The sequence below is a fragment of the Cygnus atratus genome, chromosome 15 (assembly GCF_013377495.2).
Source record: "Cygnus atratus isolate AKBS03 ecotype Queensland, Australia chromosome 15, CAtr_DNAZoo_HiC_assembly, whole genome shotgun sequence".
Lineage (NCBI taxonomy): Eukaryota > Metazoa > Chordata > Aves > Anseriformes > Anatidae > Cygnus > Cygnus atratus.
Genome location: NC_066376.1, coordinates 10,351,585 through 10,371,627, shown reverse-complemented (window position 1 = coordinate 10,371,627; position 20,043 = coordinate 10,351,585). Strand labels below are relative to the sequence as shown.

Below are 20,043 nucleotides of genomic sequence, written 5' to 3'. Positions count from 1 at the left end.
AATGGAGGATTAAAACACAGAATATTGATAATGAAACCCCAACCTACTTTGCATTTGTTGGGGTTTCTTTTGTTTTGTTTTATGACCTGCTGTTTAAGAAGGTTAACCGCTTATAGCACATAATTGAGAAGTATGGTACAGCTTTTTATTCTGGAAAAGGCAAGGCTGCCTTTATAATGAGTCCCCCACTATTCTCCATCCCCTGGCCCGACACCAGCCCATCCTTCCTTCTGCTTTCTCGTTCTGCATCTCTCCCTTTGCATCCTGGCATGATGCTGTCTTGCAGTGTTTCCAACCACTCTGAAGGATTGTTGTGTAATTACAAAAAAAAATCAGTTTAATCAATGTAATGTGCATATTCTAGGGCTTGGTTTTGGAAATGCAACGTCAGTAGATGGGCATTGTATGATAACCCAGGATCAGACGTGGAGCTATCCCAGTTTTCTCGCTTATACTTTTAATGTTCATAGCGTCAAACATGGAGCAGTAATGCATCTGGTTAGAGAGAGAGAGAGGAAAGGAAGAAAAATCTAAGGATTTCAATCCTTTCATAAACCAAGAAAGTCATATGGGTTTTTATAGAAAATAAAATGATACTGAAAGGATGGATGGTAGCATTGTACAGCTTCTTCAGAGTGAGGTATGCGACTTCAGAAAATGATTATTTTAAATCCTGAGCCCAAATCTTGTGTAGTGACTCCCTTCTGACCGCTTACACATTACAGAATGTTTTTGGTTTAAGTATCCGCTCATTACAAGCAGAGATAAAAGACTAGCTGTAAAGGCTACATCTGGTACAAAGTACTGAATTACATTTCTCACATTAAAAGTGTCCTTAACAGTTGGGCTAATTAAAGATAAAATCATGTCCTTATGATAAATATTTATAAATTGAAAATATGGCACTTGTAAATCTGTATTACATAGTATTACTGCTATGCAAAGTTAAACCATACTTGTAAGCCGCATGTCTAAGAAATCTTCCGAGTCCCATTTTTCTTTAAATGCATTATAACAACCATTGTCCATCAAAAAGCAATTTCAGTGATAGTGAAAGTCAACTCAGTTGAGAACATAGTTTATCATTTAAGTGAGAATATATTTCTGAAAGCATGTTTGTGTAATGTTTAACCCCAGTTGGTAAGGTTCGTCTCCTTTCTGTGCAGAAGCTAAGTACAGGAAAAAAAGCCTGCGTGTGAGTACTGGGGATGAGCTGAGCTAACATCCTCAGTGGTGAGGTCTGCTCTGCTGCGTGAATTGCATATTCAGCTTTTAAGAATTTTATAGCAATGATATAAATAGGCTTGCTTGTAGCTTTGAAGGGAAAAAAAGGAATCCAGGTGGTGGTCTAGCCCAAAATCTGCCCTGTGTGTCATGTTTCTTTGATAAACATTAGAAATTAGTTTTTAAATAAGCAGTTTATGCAGTAGAAGACATACTTTGTCTTACAGATCTCATTCAATAATAATTTTATTAGGCTTTACAGACTTTTTCTGTGACCAGAAAAAGATCGGTATTTTTGCTGAGCTATGGACAATCTTTTGAAGACTTCTTATCCTGAGAACCATCACCAACACACTGAAATTTCTTCGGAAACTTAACACAATAAGGACCAGAATGAAGTGAAATATTTAAGCAGATGTCTGAATAGTTTTAAGACCTTCGTCAAATAAAACCTAAATTACTAGCTGTTTCTTCACCAACAAAGTTGATAAAAGAATTTGTGGTTCAGAGTGCTGTGAAGAATACAGGTGGTGTACATAGGTGAGAGACTTACGAGTCTGAGAGAGAATCACAAGATAAGAGACATAAAATAATAAAAGGAAAATCCCTGCAGCATCCGGCTTTTTTAATTAAAAAGTTCTAAATTCATCAAGATGACTTCAAAGCAATTTTTCAGATGTGGTAGAAAGCACTTAAATTCATACATACAGGAAAAAGTAACAACCTAACTTTATTAAATGTCTTTTTGTTATTATATTTGTGACTGCAGGTGCTGTAACTTCTAACACCTTCACTCATTAAGAGAGTGTAATACCTACCTGCTCCTCTTAGAATGTTTTGACAGGAGGGTGGTATTAAAGGGAGAAGCAGCTCTCTGAACATCCACGGCTGAGATATATTTGAGTACAAAATTAAAGCATGGAGTGCTGAAAGCTGTTGTTTCTAAAATTTACCAGACAACATATGTTATGTTTCATTATTTTCTTTGTTGTGTAATCAAAGTTGACAAGGGAGTAATATTTTCTTCTTCCTGCCATTGAGACCTTGATTTTGGCAAAGCCTGTACACCAAGTGAGTAATCTCAGTCCTTGCTTATGTGTTGCTTTGTCAGTATTTAAGATAATTTAGATTTAAATACTCTCAGCTTCAGTGTTTAGCTCAAACTCTTTCAACCTTGAAATTATGTGCTCATGGTACAGGTAACCAGTTTCAATATCTTTTGTGTATCTGTGTAAGAATGGTGTTTTTTAAGACTGCTCCCTAAGTATGAGAATATCATCTAGCACATAAATACACAGAGACATACATTTTTTTCTGAAATTCAGCAGTGAGATGCTGCAAAATACAATTATTTAGCATAATCCATAATGAGAGATTAGGTAATGTTTGTTCTTTGATAAATTTTTGACGTCTGTTTTCTCCATTGGGCTGTAGTTTTGGTTACCTTCTTTTCACTCCTTAGAGCCCACGGCAAGCCAGGATCATCTGGGCTTTGTATCAGATCTTTTAGAAAGCTTCATTTTCAAATGGAAAATGTAGCAAAACCAAGAAATAAATTCCACCGAAAGGTCACAAGAGGCATTCACAAAGATAAACCTGAAGCACAGAGTGACCTTCTACAGAGAGCAGCTCTAACAGCTTATTTAGAGCTGCAGTCTCGTTAGGTGATCTGGAGTCACCCTCTGGCTGTGCCTGCTGCCTCTCCTCTGGTTATATAGGAAAAACAAGCGTGACTAAGGTCCTTCTCTATATAGCTGCATTCAGTGGTGTCCTATAAAAAACTACTTTTGTCATAGATAGACTTTGCAGACTAATAGCTTGTCTCCCACTTACATAGACCCACGGATTTCACCAGTTGTATCAAGCTCTGGATTTTTTTATTCTATAAAGTGGATTTAAGTAAGTTTTCCTGCACATTTCTAGGGTAGTGTTTGCTAACAACAGGCAACAATGTGGTATTTTTTTATTAAGATGCTCATGTTGCTGAGCTGTAATTCTAATTACACAACACCTCTGATGAAGAAGGTAGGATAATACAGAGCTTATAAGGTCTGCACAGAATAATTCTATAATGGTTATTTAAGGTTGATTCAAATGGTGATGGTTGATTTAAGGTGTTCCCTGACACCTACCAGTGGGAATATTTCCTTTTACTGGAGTTCCACTGTAGGGAACTGACTGGGTTTGTTGGAGATCAGGGTCTGAGAACTGCCTGAGCACTGAACAGTCCTGTTAGCACTGCTGTGACTGATGCTTTCACATCTTTGTTTGCTTCTGTAACACCTGCTTGGCAGATGGGGTGATGTGAGCACTTCTCAAATTGCAATGAGATAAAAATCAATTTAATTCCACAGGAGAGATTTTGTTTACAAAGACTACTAAATATCATCATTCGCTTTGTAGCACTGAAGTCTTGAAAAAATGATATACACCACCTGCCCAGGGGAAAGGAAAAAGGTACAACAAAAAATGGCTATGGTTAATGTGTGCTCTTGTAGGGAAGCTGAAAGAACATCATTTTGGAGTGCAAAATTGTTCTGAGAACAGGTATTACTGTTGAACCGACCACACTGTTCAGCACTCTAAAAGCTGCTGTATGCTGCAAGTGAAAGGAAGGAAAAAAAGCCAGTTTGTGCCTGATGCTCTAGGGGAGGTGCTCAGGATCAGTTTGTCCTTGTGACTTAAATCATTGTATTTGCCCAGAAACATTGCCTTTTTAAACAAGATGGATATCTACACATAGATGTGTGTGGGTACATACACACACCCTGAGTCTCTTACAGTAGCATCTCCCTGTGCCTGGATAATACTTGATTTTGTTCTCCTGCCCATGACAACTCTGAAAGGGTACCAAGGAGTGTCGATAACATTCAGGTTTTTCACTGAGCGCAGTTGTTTCCTTACAGAACTGCTTCTCCATCTGTTTGCTTCCATTTTGGCTCTAGTGCTGTTCCTGTCTAGCCCCTGCAGTTTCGGGGACAAATTCATATAGGTTCAGTTTTTCCCAGAATATACCCTTTCTTCAATTTTTGAGCAAGAGGTTTGGCCTGGGAAGCTTGCGATTTTTAAATAAGCATAATTCTATTTTAAACTTAGTTTTATCATTAAACTTAATAGCTAATGTAACAGCAGAGTAACTAGACCAGAATGATGGTCCCTGTTGCCCACTCCTCTGCTGCTCCTTCTCAAACCCTGTAGCACAGGACAGCAAAGTGCATAATGATACTTCTTCCAAGTATTCTTCCAATCTCCAACAATTTTTCTTTTAGCGACTTACTGAATCATATTAGTTTTATCAGTACAGTGCTATTTAGGGGTGGTTCTGTGGATTTGTTGAGTTGACTTTTGAAAACTCTCGGCTTTCACAGTGGAAAGGAGTTTCCCATTTCACAGCTGGTGCTCTGTGAAGAAATGCCTCCTCTTGTTTGCTTTGAACTTCACCTGCAGTCTGTTCTGGGAGCCATAAATCCGTAAATGAAATGCAGTGAACATTGGTTCGTGTCTGGAGTTATTTTTAAAAATTGTTCATTAATCAGCACGTTAAGGGTGGTAATCTGGACCACGCAATAAATTTTGTTGCCCAGTCAGAACTACTTTTTTTCCTGAAATCTCTACAGAGTGCAAGGGAGAAGAAAGGTCTGTACTGTACTCATTACATATTTATTATGTCATTCATATTCCACTAATTTAGCTTTCTCATTCTCTTACAGTCTCATTTGCTTTTGCTGAGAAAAGCATTTATTTAATTGAAGGCTCAGTCTAAATAAAGCATGCTGCTGATTGCCTATGCTGATTATTCCAGGCATTCTCTTCCTAATTTGGAAAATCTGCTTGCTTTTCTTTGGTTTATTTTTATATTGGTAATTTTCTTCCTATATTTTTACACTATCCATAGTGCTGGGTTGAGTAGTTTGATTTCCAACTGAGACTAGGCCAGTTGCGTTTTGGGCACAGAAAACCTGCTTCAAAATGGTCTTTGTATGTTAGGAACTCGAGTTGGAAAACAACTTCTTCTGAATTCAGGGTTTTTTGGAAGCAAGCCATGGAAGTGTGTGTAATTATAGAAATTAGATTCAGAGACCCCTGGAATTTAAACTAGTTCAAGTCTGAATTCCAGCCCAGTATCCAGGTTGTGTGAGAAAATTTGTTTTCTAGGTGCACATATCTTTATGAAATTATATTTAGTATTTCAAGATAAATGTGTGAGCATCATTTTCCATCCTGCTGTAGCTGATTTGGACCTCTGCAATCAATGCATCTAGATTTCCTTTGAGACTGGGACTCAATTTGTATTTCTGGAATTAACTTGAACTAACGAACATCCAATTTTCAAGAAGTTAGGAAAACAGATGTACTTACAAAATCATACTGTTGCATTGAGATTTTTTCCCTCTTTGCTACCCAGGCTTTCATACGTCATGCTAGTCTGTGCTATCACATGAAATCTCATTAATAGTGTTATGTGCAATGTTCTGCTATACTTCATTTATTCCTATAAGCCGTTGAGCTCTACCACTGCAAGAGCTCAGACTACCAGCAGCTGGAGACTTTTGGCAACATTCATGACTTGGTACAGGAAATCTTGCCAGTAAAAATAAGTCATTTTTATTGAAATACTGCTCCATGGGAAGACAATTGAAGCTTGTGACAATACTTCAACAGTGCAAGCTTTTGGAGAGGTCTTCCAAAGAGCACACTTGATTTTACTTGTTTATTTTTTAAATCGGGATGTTTGAAAGCACGTGCATCCTGTCCATGCTGACTGTCATCTCTGCTGGGCTCTGGTGCCATGTTATCCCCAATGGCCCCGCACCGACAAGTACCTGGCTGCCTAAGGGTGACTTCTCCTGCAGGGAGAGGGACGTGGCCACCCTCTCACTCACACGTGAAACCCTTGGTTTCAAACACCATTGTCATGTAGTCCTGTAGTGCTCTTTCCCCTCGCTCCTGCCTTTATGGGGAGGGAGAGAAGAACAACCACTGTATGTCTAATAAAATATGATAAAAGAATGCTAAGAAAAAAAAACATTACAGTTCATTGGCATAATGTTAAGGAATGTATCTGCTGTCTGTTTAATAAAGCAAAAATAGGTCATGGTGAGCGTTTCACTTTTCAAATAGAGACATTTTATGATTTAACTATTCCTTGAACTGAAAGATTGGTCAAAGGAGAGATTGAAAAAGATGGAATTGTCTGTTGGGCCTCTAGGAAAAGTTGGATTATGGTCCCCTTCCCTCCCTGCCCCATGTGGAGTTGGAAATAAGACCAGTCTTCTGTGTCCCTGCATTATTCTACACTGCAGAATATAAGAGCAGTGCAGTAACAAGGAAGGGAGGGAAGTCTGGGGGCTGTGGGACTGCAACCCAACAATAAGCTGCAACCGGGACATAATCACTCTCATAGGAATTACACATGATACACAGCTAAATGCCTTTGTTTTCTTACAGTGCAATTATGTCAAAATCTTGCTGACCCCTTTTCCCTGGTGCTGCAGAACTGTTGTTTGGAAGGGTTTCTCAGAGTGATAAAGTATAATTTGTGGGAAGAAGATGCTGTACTTTTAAAATTCTTTAGAATAACTTGAGCTTCTCCTGCTAACCAATTGCCTTCTGCGTGATATCCAGCATGCAGTTTCTTTTCATGTAATGAACTGTTTTCTCATCTGATTCTTGTCAGAAGTAAAATCGACAGCATGCTAATGACATTGGCATAGCTAAAGTTTTCTTTGAAGTTTTCCAAAATTTTTTACTATCACTAGGTGGAAAATATTTCAGTTAGGACTCCATTCCTTTCAGAATGATATTCTGCTCAGGTCATGTGGGGACTCAAATGGTGGTCATCAAGAATAACCTCTTCCAAATCAGAGCTGCTGCACTGTGTGAAGACCTGACAGCTGTATTCATCAAGTCGCCCCTGGGCCCGGTTGGCCAGGTCATCCCTTTCTGTACCAATATTTTCCGTGAAGCAACCAAAGCAAATTTCAGGTACTCATTTGGATCTGTTTCCCCAGCATGCCAATCAGTCAGCTTAACAGTATCCATTACACCATCCGTGTAGGAAAAGCCCTTTGTAATGCAACCTGCTGTTCTAGTTCACAAAGCTTGAAGAGAGAACTACGAGAAAAAGAGAAAATGGGAAATGCCAATAATACTTGTCAGTCTTACCAGAGCTTTGAACACGGACCAACAAGAGCTTGCTGAAGCTCTTGGAATGACTGCTTACTTGGTGTGTTGGCTTTAGAAAGCAGACACTGGAAATAATGGGGGAGAAAAAAATTTTAAGAGGAACTTTTGGAATTTTCTGTTGAGAAATGTGTGCAGTAGAAACCATGAACAGAGTATAAAACTAAGTACAAAGTGACTTGTCCTTTAAAGCACAAGTCTGCATACAAATGACCATACAGATAGCATTGAAAGCAGCATGCCCAGTTACATAAGCTATTAATCACTTTCCTTGGCATTCACCCCTTGCCTTAGTTTATCCACTGTGTAGCTTTACAACCTGAGGGAATGGATGAAGTGACACAATGCAGGATGTAAATACAGTAGCGTAAAAACAAAGTATTTTTTAACTTGTGTCATGTCCAAGACAATGAGGATTTATCAACACATGTAAGACTTCCATCTGGTCAAATGACTCCTGAACAATCCTTATAATGCTTGTTTGTTACGTCATGTAACTTATTTTATGCAAAATCGGCTGCATTGGGTTCACAGAATTGGTGCCATAATAGGTATTTCAGTCTTCAGTACAAATGCATTATTCTACGGGGAAGAAAGGTTATGATCAGTTCTTTGGAAACAGCAAATCTTTTTGTCTTTCAGATTCAGCTTTGTCAGATCAGAACTGAAAAGGACTTTTTGTGCTTGATCAGAAAATGAGAGTAAATTGCATGCTAGGAGGAGGACATCTTTGCGTCACAAAAATCAGAATCAATTCCTGTACTTCAAACCTTTTTTTTTTTTTTTATCAAAGACATTAATTTTTTCGATGACTCTGAAAACTCATGTTTGGTTTGCAGGCCTGAAGCTCGTTGTTTTTAGATGCTTTTGTGATCCAAGGCATGGTTTTAGAACAGATGAAGCACAACATGATGGCCTGCACTGAGTTTTCCATCAGGAGTATCTGCCTTCCAGTCGTGTACTGATCAAAAATGAACATGTCAGCTCAGGCCTTTTTTTCTGTGGTAGAGATGTTACCACTGTAGTGTCGTGCAGCATGGTATCTGACTGTGATGATCACAGAGTTAAGTGTGTGTGGTTTGTTTGTTGTTGTTTTGTTGTGTTTTTCTCCTTTCTTTTAGTAGTAACTATCTGCACAGTTTTTGACTTTATTCTGAACTTAATCTGTTTTTTTCTTTTAATGCCTAATCCATTAGGAGTGAATAATGTCTTGCTGTAAGGGATCCTGCTCTGTTGGCTAACAGATATTGTAAAACCTTCAGTCACATTTAAATTCAAATCACTGTGTATTTCCTAAAAATGAAATAATGCTTGTGAGGGTGCCATCCTTTGGAATTTAGTTACACAGTGGCTTTTGAGTATTTCATATTGCTTTTATATCAAAGCTTTTCTCATCTGCTCTTTCAGAAGTCAAGGATGGAAAACAAAATCACTGTTCTACCTACCTCTTGTTTTTTTTGTTTTGTGTTTTAGTGGGAGAGGACAGCACCCATTTGTGAATAGCTGGATCTACTGAACTGCATTAACTGACCTGCACACGCCTTAAAGCAGGTTATTACAGGGAGACCTGCCAGGACAAACGCCGCTCTTTTCTCACAGGGTTTAGAAAACGGGTTTTGTGTGTGAGGGGACTCGTGAGCAACTTGACCGTATTACTTCAGAAAAACATCTGAAATGAATAAATTAAATTTGAGTGCATACATCTTGAGATTCTTTTTATGTTTAAGATCAAAAGCAAGAGCAAAGTAAATTGCCTGCTTGTCATCTTAGTCTTATTGCATTGACTGGTTCAGATTTCCTTCTTATGCTAACTAACAAAAGTGAGGGGAAGACGGTTGGGTGAACAAAAAAGTACTACTGAAGTAATAAACAACATCAGTTAGACTTCTATTAATACACAGCAGTGACCTGTTTGTTTCTTCGTTTGAGATGTAACAGATTGTAACACCACAATAACAAAAATTAATACTAGCACTGGAAATAAAGAATACCTGAAGTCTGGGCACAACTTTCACTGGGAGGTATCAAAGGCAGATGCTGGATTCTAGCAAAGGCTGATCCTTGAGCAGCTCATTCCACAAGGGCATTTCAGCACTGAACACCCATCCAGCGAAATTAGGCCTTGAATGACAGACGTATGCTAAAATGGGGAATTTGAATGAACAGTATCCATAAACACCAGCTTGTTTAGACGGTCTGCCTCACAGAGCCAACAGGAGGTAAAAGAGGTTTTAAATTGCATCCTCTGTTGTGAGGTATCATATTTGCACTGTTTATCAATCACTCTTATTTCAGTTCTGTTCCAAAATACCTTCTTGTGTGTAGGCAGGTAGCAGATGTTAAACATAAGTGGGGTGAAGTTGCAATATTTGCCTGAGGAAAAAAAAAAACTGCATGATTCATGGGCCAAACTTCATACCTGGCGTCTGCCTGCTGTTTTTGGCTAAAAGGTCTAGGATGGGTGCCTCAAAAATCTTCCCGTGAATTCTCAGACAGCAGGAGATTTTGGTTTTCCTTATAAGTAAGGTTGCTTTACTGCTTTTGTACCCTTATCCTTCTAATTGCACTGAAACTGTGTGGTTGGGGTTTGGTTTACGTATGTGATAACAGTCTTGATTTCTGTTCCTCTTCAATTCCAAAGGTTAAATTCTCTGCAAGGTGGAAAGCTGAACACGATCCTTCCAGTTAAAAGAGAGCACTTATTTCCCTTACAAAAGCACTTACACGTCCCTTACAAAAAGAGTGTCACGTGGGGTTTATATCTCACTACAGTTTTATGATTGTTATTTTGTCCTAACTTTTTCACGGACTAAACCAGTTTTGCTTACCTGCAGAAAAAGTGGAAAACATTGAAACAAATTCATGTTTCCATAGTAGCACTGTCACTTACTAGAAGTGAGTAAGGATATTTTACAGATCTAGCTGGTGCAGTAAGAAAGCAGGCCAAACACTTGGTTCCTAAATGTTCAGTCCTCGAAGGCTGAGCCACAGCTTAACTCTGCGGGTGAAGGCGAAGATCCAGCCAGGTCCATGCTAGTTGTGTACCTGAGGGAGGAGTCCAGAGCATTGCTGGAGCTCGTCAGTTATTTGTCAGGTGCTGCAAGGACAGGAAGGTGCTATACACATGGATCCATTACAGCCAGCTCTCAGATGAAAGCAGACTGGTTTTATTAAGTATAGCATGTCCTCTGTCCACCCCACAAGTGCCTTGTTCAGAGGCTGCAGCAATGCTGGAAGCAGCCCCATCTACTTCAGCATCCACTCCTCCCAGGTCAGGGCTTGCTCTTCTAAGGGCATTGCCACAAAGGAAGACGGGTCCCACTTTAGCAAGAAGGATGTCATACTTAAAGTCCCATGAGGCTGAGTTTTGCTGTCTACTGGAAAGCAATGGAAGGAGATCCCCAGCCATGCCCTAAGCAGCTCTAGGTGGGCACATGCTGCCTGTCGCTGCAGGAAGGAACGGCGGGGCTGGAAGGTGGGGGACAAGTGTAGCCTCGTGGCCTGGCTGTGTGTGCCTGTAATGAGAAATAAATGCTGTGTTCTGTGCCTGAATTGCTCAAGTATGTTACGTTAGGCAGTCACTGTAATAAGATACAACATGGAGGAGTTGAGAAATGACTCCTCACTCTCAAACTGACTAGCATCAGTTTTAAAACACCCTTATATGATGATTCTAAAGATCCAAATAATACAGAAAGCACAGAATCTGTGGAGAGCCCGTTATGTCACGCCATCACCTTTTGAGGTATTCTGATGGGGTTTCTCCCAAGGGGGAAGGAAAAAAAAAAAAAACACTGTTCTGCTAGGTTCCTGCCGCTGAGTCAGAGCAAGCTCTCCAAGTTACAAGTGTAATTCTCACACCAGCTAGGTGAGTATGTTACACAGAGCAAAAAGAATCAGTACCGATAAACTAAAATAGGATAACAGACAAGTTCCAGCTGGCAACAACCTTCATATACCACTGTTCAATGTAAAAATTACTTCATTCTGTTTTCCCTCTTGAGTCATTTGCTATCTGAGTAAGGTTTGGATTTTGAAATATGAAAGCCCGTGTAGCTTTCACCAGGCACACAGAAGAATAATTATATTTTGCTTTCCAAGCTGCTTAATTTTTAACTATAGGTTGATCCTAGTTTATGTATCAGTCGTCAAATCACTATCTCCTATGAAAGCAAAGGACAGATATAACCAAGTTTGTTAAGACAGGTCCCCTACTTCCCTCTTCATTTAATCATGGTGAACTAGGTCTAAATTACTGCAGGAGAAAGGGTGGAAGGTGTTCTGGCTGGGGAGATGAGGATCTCCTGTGAAGTTACAGCTGTGTTCTTAGGCACAGCTCTCTGCCTTTGCATTGCCTTTAGTCTTTGCCAGAATATCTGCTGTCTGAAGGCAAAAATCAGTTGTTGCTAGCATTTTTTGTTATGCCACGGTTATAGTAACACAAATGACCCATTTGCTGGCCTACCGCTTGAATAGCACTGAGTGTGTCTTACCTTTTGTGGGAAGCATGGAATGGCAGATTGCTGGAATATATGAAGCAATAACAAATGAATCTTGGTGTCCATCCCTGCGCATCATTGTAGGCTCTGCTCAGTGTTTTATAATTACAAAAAAAATGCTTTCACCTGTACAGTACATGGGATCATTAAATTCCCCTTATGTCTTGCTAGAGATACTAAGAATGCAATAGCATAAGCTTACACAATTCATTTCTCTGCCTGTGCTGCAGGGATTTCAATTTTTTTTTCAACTTCTTCGACATCCTTCAGCTTTTTTATATAGTGAAAGTTTTACCATTTGTAACACAGTTTAAGCGCAAAGATATCTCATTATTATCTTAAGGTAATATTTTCCTTCTTAGACACAGTGATCTTTTGGTGCTTGATATGCAGGTACCAGGGCATTTGATTACATCTTCAAAACTCAAAGAGTTTTTAAACAAAGATCTCAGATGTACCCTTCTTTCTGGCTTTTCTGTGTAAGGCTGGCAGGTGGAGCAGTGCTAGCTGCCATCTAGGCAGCTCACTGCCAAAACTGTGAGTCTGGACTAATCTTTGGTCACATTTACTATCCAACTATTGAAAACGAGCAATGCATAACCAGATTTAGAGGGAACTCTCATGGACTATGTCATGTATTTTCTAGAAAGCCACATGGAACAAGTAACAGATCCTACTTTGAGAGGTAGTCTTGTCAACCTCAGCATGGACTTACTGGATGAAATAACTGAATTATTCACAGTATTACTCTGGCTCTCTGAAAAGCTGGAAATTCCCGTGTCATGCTGAGGAACTTCAGGAGGTGGTGCAACGCAGGCGATGACAAGGTCCTCTGCAGCAAGACCAGCTACACACAACCTCTTTTCCTTTTTTCCTTGCTTTAGTCTTTGATACTTTGATATTTAGTCTTTGAAAGATTAAATTTCATAAAATAATCGGTTATTCTGATAAGCTGCTTGCTATTTAATCAGGGTTGTCAGGGAATACTTAGGTGTGTTTCCTGAGTCACTCAGTATTAACAATATATTTCCAGATGCTTTATGAAGAACCATGGAAGTGTCGTTATGATTAAGGATTACACAACCTCTTGTGTTTCAATAGGGAAATTACATCTAAATCATTTAGGTGCTTTTGAAATTTTTTCAGTTGTCATTAATAGTATCATAAATCAACAGATCTAAATGCTTCCTGCAACAGTTTTAAATATTAATTTATATGTTTCATACTTGATGACAAACAACAAAATTCCTAGTATTTTCAGCTATCTGGTCTACTAATTTTTCTCTTTCAGAGTAGTATAAAATAGCACTAAATACAGCTTCAGGAAGTTGTGCATTCTGAAATCCAAGGATCTTAGACTGAGCATACCAAAACATAATCCCAAAACCTGTTTGTAAAATTTGCTAGTTATACTTAGCTCACATTTTCATTTCACATGTAAATAACATGATTGCAGAGAAAAAAAATAAATGTGATTGTAAAGAAAAAAAAAATTATATTGCCCCATCAGTCACAGATATCAATACTAGGATTTTCAGATATCATATCTAAATTAACATGCAACTTAGTCGCCTTTTGTGTCATCCTGGAAAACAGAATAATATAAATAGTCTTAAAAGAATTTCAGAAATCTTTTCAGAAGCCTGTTAGCAGCTGATTCAGTGTTACGATCAGTGTTACCTTATTTACAGACCATGTTCCTATCAAAATAAAATATGCACCATCTTAAATTAGCAAGAAAGCTGATCAATAATTTTTTGCTTAAAAAAAGTGGTGTATGATGCTCAGCTGTGTATCCAGCAGTAGCTAAATGCTAAAGGATGCTGGCTTAACCTGGAAGGGAAATGTTTGTCTGTGGTAGCACTTTCTTTCTTGTGAAGAACCTAGAATCTCAGCTTTGTTATTAATGGTTTTACAAACTTTGATGTGAAAGATAAGTACTTAGCATTAAAATATGTGGGGTTTTTTTTTCAACTTTTGTGACTCATGAGACTAATCAAGGTTTCATTATTGCATAGCAATAAAGTGATTTGATTAAAATTTATAAATCATGAAATGGAGAGGGAAAAATAATCTATCTGGTATTAGGAATTTAACCTGAAAAGACAATCAGGCCGTTCAGAGCAGTGAACGCAGCTTCTACCAGTTTTTAAGTTTGTTTTTCCAAGGCAGAAGAAAGAAAAAGTTCCATTTTGGAGATGAGGATGACAGTTCCATCTAATTTGAAATTGTTTCAAAAATTCTGCAAAAAATCCTATGGCTACTGAGAAGCATGGCAGGAAAGCAGAGCTGACATATGGGTCACCTTTAGAAGACAGTCAAAATCAGCATATGTAAACCTAATTATTTTTTTTGTTGAATTATTGTGTTCTGAAAGAAGAGGAGGGGTGGTTGGACTTTTTTAAACATTAGTTTGCCTAATCAGTTAGAATGATTCAGCCAAGGATTTCGAAGTACATTATAAGGCCTTGAAAATGAAGTACACTTGTTCCTTGTACCTGCTGCTGCTTGTCATTTAGCTTTTCTTCTACCCCTGACCAATCTTGGATGATATTTGCATGCTACCTACCCAGAAATGTTCAGTGCAGCATGTTGTTGTCTCCTTCCCCAGATCAAAAGTATCTCTTTCTTTCAAGCTCCTAACAGAATGATTTTTAACCCAGTACAATGTAAAATATAAATAGCCAATAAAAATAAATAAATAAATAAAGCTTTAAATCATCAAAGATACAGAGGAAATTAGAATAAACCTGCTTTGTTTGTACCCTGTACTAGGTAAATGTTAATTCATGTCATTGCCATTCCTGACTCATGCAGATCATCAACCTTTTCTTTTTTGGGTGCTCTCATCTTTCTTCCCTGTGTTATTATAACTCACAACCTCTTCTGCATATTAGGTTTCTTTCATGTATCTGGATTTATTCCATCTGTTATAAACCCTAAATATCTTTGAGAATAGATTACAAATTATCTTTTTATCCACGTTTTTTGTTTGTCTTGACTTTTTTTTAAGGTCATCAGCCTTGGGTAAATAGGTTTAAATTCTCCGTAGTGAATTTTTTGCATGTTAATTGTCAAATATAGCTACACAGTCCTTAGCTTTCAGCTCATGTTTCAGTAGCATTATTCTTTAGGCAGTTATTCATTACTGATTTTTTTTTCTACTTTTAATCTGCTTCCTCTGGAGTGTTCTTTCTTTCTAGCCAAAGAATTAGCAAGATGACAAACACCTTACAGCAAGTGTAAAGAAGGGGGACTTCAGTAACCCTAACAAAGCCAGTGGAGCATAACATCATTCCTTTTACTAATTATTTAGTCTTTATTACAATTACAGTTATTTATTGCTGTTTACTAATTATTTGTTTAAAATGCAAGTTCAGGTAAATGGTTTCCTCTTAACTTTATGCTTTATGAACTATTAAGGACTGAAGGACACCTACAGTTACCATAGAATTTTCTCTACAACCCCACTAGCAGTGTAAACTTCAGCAGTATCTTTTAGGATAAACACATATATGAACTGCAAATGCTAACTAAATATATGTTCTTTTTTCTTTTTTTTTTCTTTTCTTTTTTTTAACAGGCATTAAGGCTGTATTTTCTGGACATTACCATAGGAATGCTGGAGGGTCCTACAGAGGCCTGGAAATGGTGGTTACATCAGCAATAGGATGTCAGCTGGGAGAAGATACACATGGGCTTCGAGTAGTTGTTGTGACAGATGAAAAGATTGTTCATAGATACTACAGTTTAGATGAATTGAGCAGCCAAGGCATGGAGAAGGAGCTGCTGGATATGCTTGCTAAGCAAAATTAGGCTGTCAAATCCCTTTTAACTCAAATGGTTGATGTGAGTTTTGTCTGTATTTATTAGACTAATAGAGTTTTAGAAAGTTTCTACAAGCTGAAGTCACAGGTGTACCATGCCCATGAACTGTTCTCAGTTTGTTTCTGCGTTGACATATTTCTCTTTTTGAAAATGAGGCCTCTGAGGAATATGGAATAACAGAACTAATATGCTAATGTATCATTGAAAAGATTTGTCTGTTCTGAGCATTTTTACTTACCTCTTGGATAAGACTTTCTTAATAAATAGAGAGTATAGCCAAGAGTTAGAGTAGTACTTCAACTCAAGTCTATTTTCATTTGATGTTTGAAAAGACACTTTAAAATCAATAAATTTAGTCACTTCAGTTATATTCTGGACAATACAAATGTGACATGTTTTTACTCTGTAGAAATAAATCTCGAAAACTCAGTGAAATCAACAGACTCCCACTGACTTTTAGCAACCTTTGAATTAGATCTTGTTACCCAGAGGTCATGTTTTCACCCATTTCCCATTCTTTCATTTTCTTAGCTCTTCAGAGCCAGCAGCAATGGGAGAGCAATCACATTCTGTTCAGTGGAGTCACAGCTTTGGGTTTCCCTTATATCTGAGTTTGATATAATGAAAAATCTATAAATGAGGCTAGTATAAATGCCACTGAGATAAACTTAGCATGGAACAATTATTTTCCTTTTGAAATTTAATCACCATTAAATTAGTATATATTATTGCTATAGGTTCAAAGGTTGGAATAGCTGCAGAGAGAGAGAATATTCTGTACAGAATAGTGTCACTTCGTTGATTGTAAGACAAGTGGAGAACTTCCATTTCTAAATGCAATTTAAACATGCCTTATTGAAATATTATAGCCATTGAATCTTGAAAACCCTATAAAGTATGTTTTCTTCACTGAAATAAGTCTTACAAAATAAATCATATAGAAAGAAGAGACAATTGTATTCTATATGTGCTGCAATCTAATATTTATAGCAAGCATGTCTGATTACTTTTACATTAAAAAAAAAAAGTCTTCATCTAATTAGCATATACCTCAATTTTTAAATGTTTAGTTGAACACATCATATAATCTATGCCACAGGTGATCTAGATATACAGATATAGCACAACTTTACCACCTGAAGATGGAGGGACACAAGCAATACTGGCTAAAAATGCAATGCACTCGATCCATTTTATGTGTACTTGCATACAACATCATTCCCTAGAACATACAGGTACTTAAATACAGTCTAGGAGGTGAAATACTGTGCTGAAGAGTCAGTTTTGTGATATTTTTGTCACAAGTTTACTTGGGAGGCTCATTAAAGCTTCATCTGTGGGGCTCATGAGATTGTGAAAACCCACAGCTGTGATGTTTTGGCCAGTTGTACCAGTGAAACAGCTCTACCTGCAGATGGACAGGACCAAATGTGGGCTACTGTCCCACAATAATAACCTGAGCATAGGTAATGTTCAGTTTAAAAAGGAAGAAAATGATTCTGCTTTTATTGTCTGGCTGCTTTTGTTTAGCTGAATGTTTTCACAGACTCATTTTCAAGGGAACAGCTGGGAAATGAGAATGAAAATCTCAGGGTAGATTGCTTTGAAATGGGTAGGTACCCAAGCACCCGAATGGCAGTTTTGCTAGGAGTTAAACACCCATTAGTTCAGATACTTATTCTAAAAATCTGGGTACTTACATATCTTTCAAGCCACTGACTACTGGTAAAATTTGGTCTTATATAGGTGGGAGCTATTTAGTAATCACAGATCATTAAAGGCTTCACGAATTAGATGATGCTGGTTTATGTTTGGCAGGGGGAGAATAGTCTTGCTATAACTTAAATCTTTTAAGTATGTCGGGTTACATCTTAAGGCTGAAGTTCAGCAGAGGGACCTGAGACAATCTGAGCATGGAATATGCTCGTTGCTCTGGCACAATATTGTAAAGCTGAATGGAGGAAGTGTATAAGCATTTTTTTCATATGCCTGTTTATTAAAGGATATAATTTTAACTGAATATATGAAGCCTGGGAGATAGAAGCATAACTTCAGGAGAAAGTCTTTCAACAAATATGAAAATGTTAATAGTAGTGGTATTACAGAGCTCTGTAATTTTATTTTCAGAATTACAGTGTACTAATGTGCAATGCTAATGTTTGTATAAGCATAATTTTAACTCATAGTTGTAAATTTTTTTCACTTGTGTCATTTCACTGTAAGAAATACTGTGCGTTCTGTCATGAAAATATTACTCAAGTACAAATGTGAAGTTCAATTTTAAAAAGTGGCTTTATATCTCAAATATTTTATTTAGTTATTTCTAAGAATATGTTCTTATATTCATGTGTAAAAATATTACCAGCTTTGTCTTTAGTTTGTAGTTTTTTAAGATAGAAAAGTTAGGCTGCTGATTTTTTATTAAATGCATTCGCTTTACATGTAGGATTTTGGGCGCTAACACATGTTGTGTAACAGCACCTTCCACTGCATTCTGCTAGTACCACTTAACCTTTAACCTAATATATATGGAGAGTAATATTTGTGCAAGGCAAGAAGATTGATCAGTGCCTTTATCCTCACAAATTAGTGGGCATGTTGTAGAATTGTGGCTCTTCATGCTCAGATTCACCCATGAGCAGGGCTGAAATCAGACATCTGTGTTCCCAGTTGTCAGTGAGCTGGTAACGCCAGCATTGTTCCACCTCTACTGCTACAACCACATGTAGATTTGCAGAAAGCCTTCTGGACCGAAATTCCACCTTCTCTGCCCTTCAGATCTCCCTCTAGACATCTGCTACCGCAAGCCAGCTCTTGTACAGGTTTGCTTGAAAACAACAGTGCTGGTATGAGCCATCTCAGCCTCATCCAACTTTGACAATCTTCTATTAATCAAATAATGGGGATTTGTCTGTCAGATTGTAATAAAATAGTAGTACCGCTGCCTCCATTGCTTTTCCCTGCTGGTGCAGCTGCCAAGCTTCAGTTGCTCATATACCCGAGGGACGTTTTTCAGTTACTTAGCTCAGAAGGTGGTAGACACACAAGCAAACAGGAACCAACCGTGGGCTAGAGGAGGCCAGCTGGGCACCCCAGCCACCCCTCCTGCCTTCCCCTGCCTGCAGGTGGCTCAGCTGTTTTTACAAGGTGAAAACTCATTTACAAAATGTAAAAATTGCAGTAGAGTATAAGTAAAACCTATATCATATGTCACTAGCTGCTATGAGTTTTGTTTTAATGTAAGGTTTTTATCAGTATTTTACTGTATAATTACTAGAAAAGATGAGTGACTGGGGTGCAGCTGTGGCCCACATTTTTGTCATACCTCTTGTGAGGACAGGTAAACGTTATGTAATTTACTTTCTATTATTTTCTCCTGAATTAGCTGGTAAAGTAGGAAAAAAAACAGGTATTTTCTTAAAGACTTCATGATCAACATGATTAATGTCACAGGAAGAAGAAAAACAGTCTCAAAGTTTTAGATTTGAAACATAGAAGACATTCATTTTTGTTCTTGCCTCACGGGTTTTCAAAAGGGAGAAAAAAGTTGTGTGCATAACCATCACTTCGTAGCCTGGCTGACAGTCTGGTGAACACACCGCTCACTGGAGTGATGGAATGGCCTCAGCAGTATTTTGACCTTTTCTAGCCCGTTCCTCAGTTCAGTGAATTAAGAATTCCTTGCACTAGCCCAAAATAAGATGGGGTGTCCAGCATCTCATTAGCTGTTCATTTTGCCATGCCTTAGTTTCTCAAGCACAGTCCCACCTGGCGCACATAAACATCTCAGCATCCTAAAACCTAAGGTATGTGTAAAATAAATAAAATTATTTCCCTTGCAGCACACATTGTTTTGAAGTATTTCTTTCTTTGAATAAGAACTCAGAACTTCCACATGGTTTTAGTTCATATGAAGTGGATGTCAGCTAAGATGAAAACACATCCTCATATTTATTATACTATACAATTGTGGGAAGGATTTTTAACTATGGTGTGTTGTTGAACAGTACCGTGTGAAGCAAACAGTTAAAAAATAAAAATGTACTTTTTTACCAGCATAAATGGCAAATTATGTTGGATTGCTTTCCTTAGCATGGTCAGCTAACTTGGAATTAATTCTGATGCCTTAAGTAATTAGAAATGGCAGAGGTCCTTGTGGTCAGAGTGTCTCAGCTTGTTTATGGAGAGAAAAATAATTCATATTGTGTTAAATTATAAAACAATCCACCCATGGAGACACTAATTATCATTTAAGAAAACATCTTTTGATGTTGAGGATGTTATTTTTGTATCTCCAGCAGGGCTGATA

The 20,043-nt window shown here is 37.9% G+C and overlaps 1 protein-coding gene across 3 annotated transcripts in view; it reads left to right on the top strand.

Annotated features, from left to right (window-relative positions):
• CPPED1 (calcineurin like phosphoesterase domain containing 1) overlaps positions 1–19,578 on the top strand; it is a 52,660-nt gene extending 33,082 nt beyond the window's left edge. For 2 of the 3 annotated variants that reach the window (XM_035548631.2, XM_050713724.1), the window contains exon 4: positions 15,490–19,578. In XM_035548631.2, coding sequence (XP_035404524.1) covers positions 15,490–15,722 — 233 coding nt within the window. In that variant the 3' untranslated portion in view covers positions 15,723–19,578. Of the gene's footprint in view, positions 1–12,552; positions 12,711–15,489 lie in introns of those variants that run through there. The other variant, XM_050713725.1, reaches the window with a different exon arrangement.
• Positions 19,579–20,043: the final 465 nt, after the last annotated feature.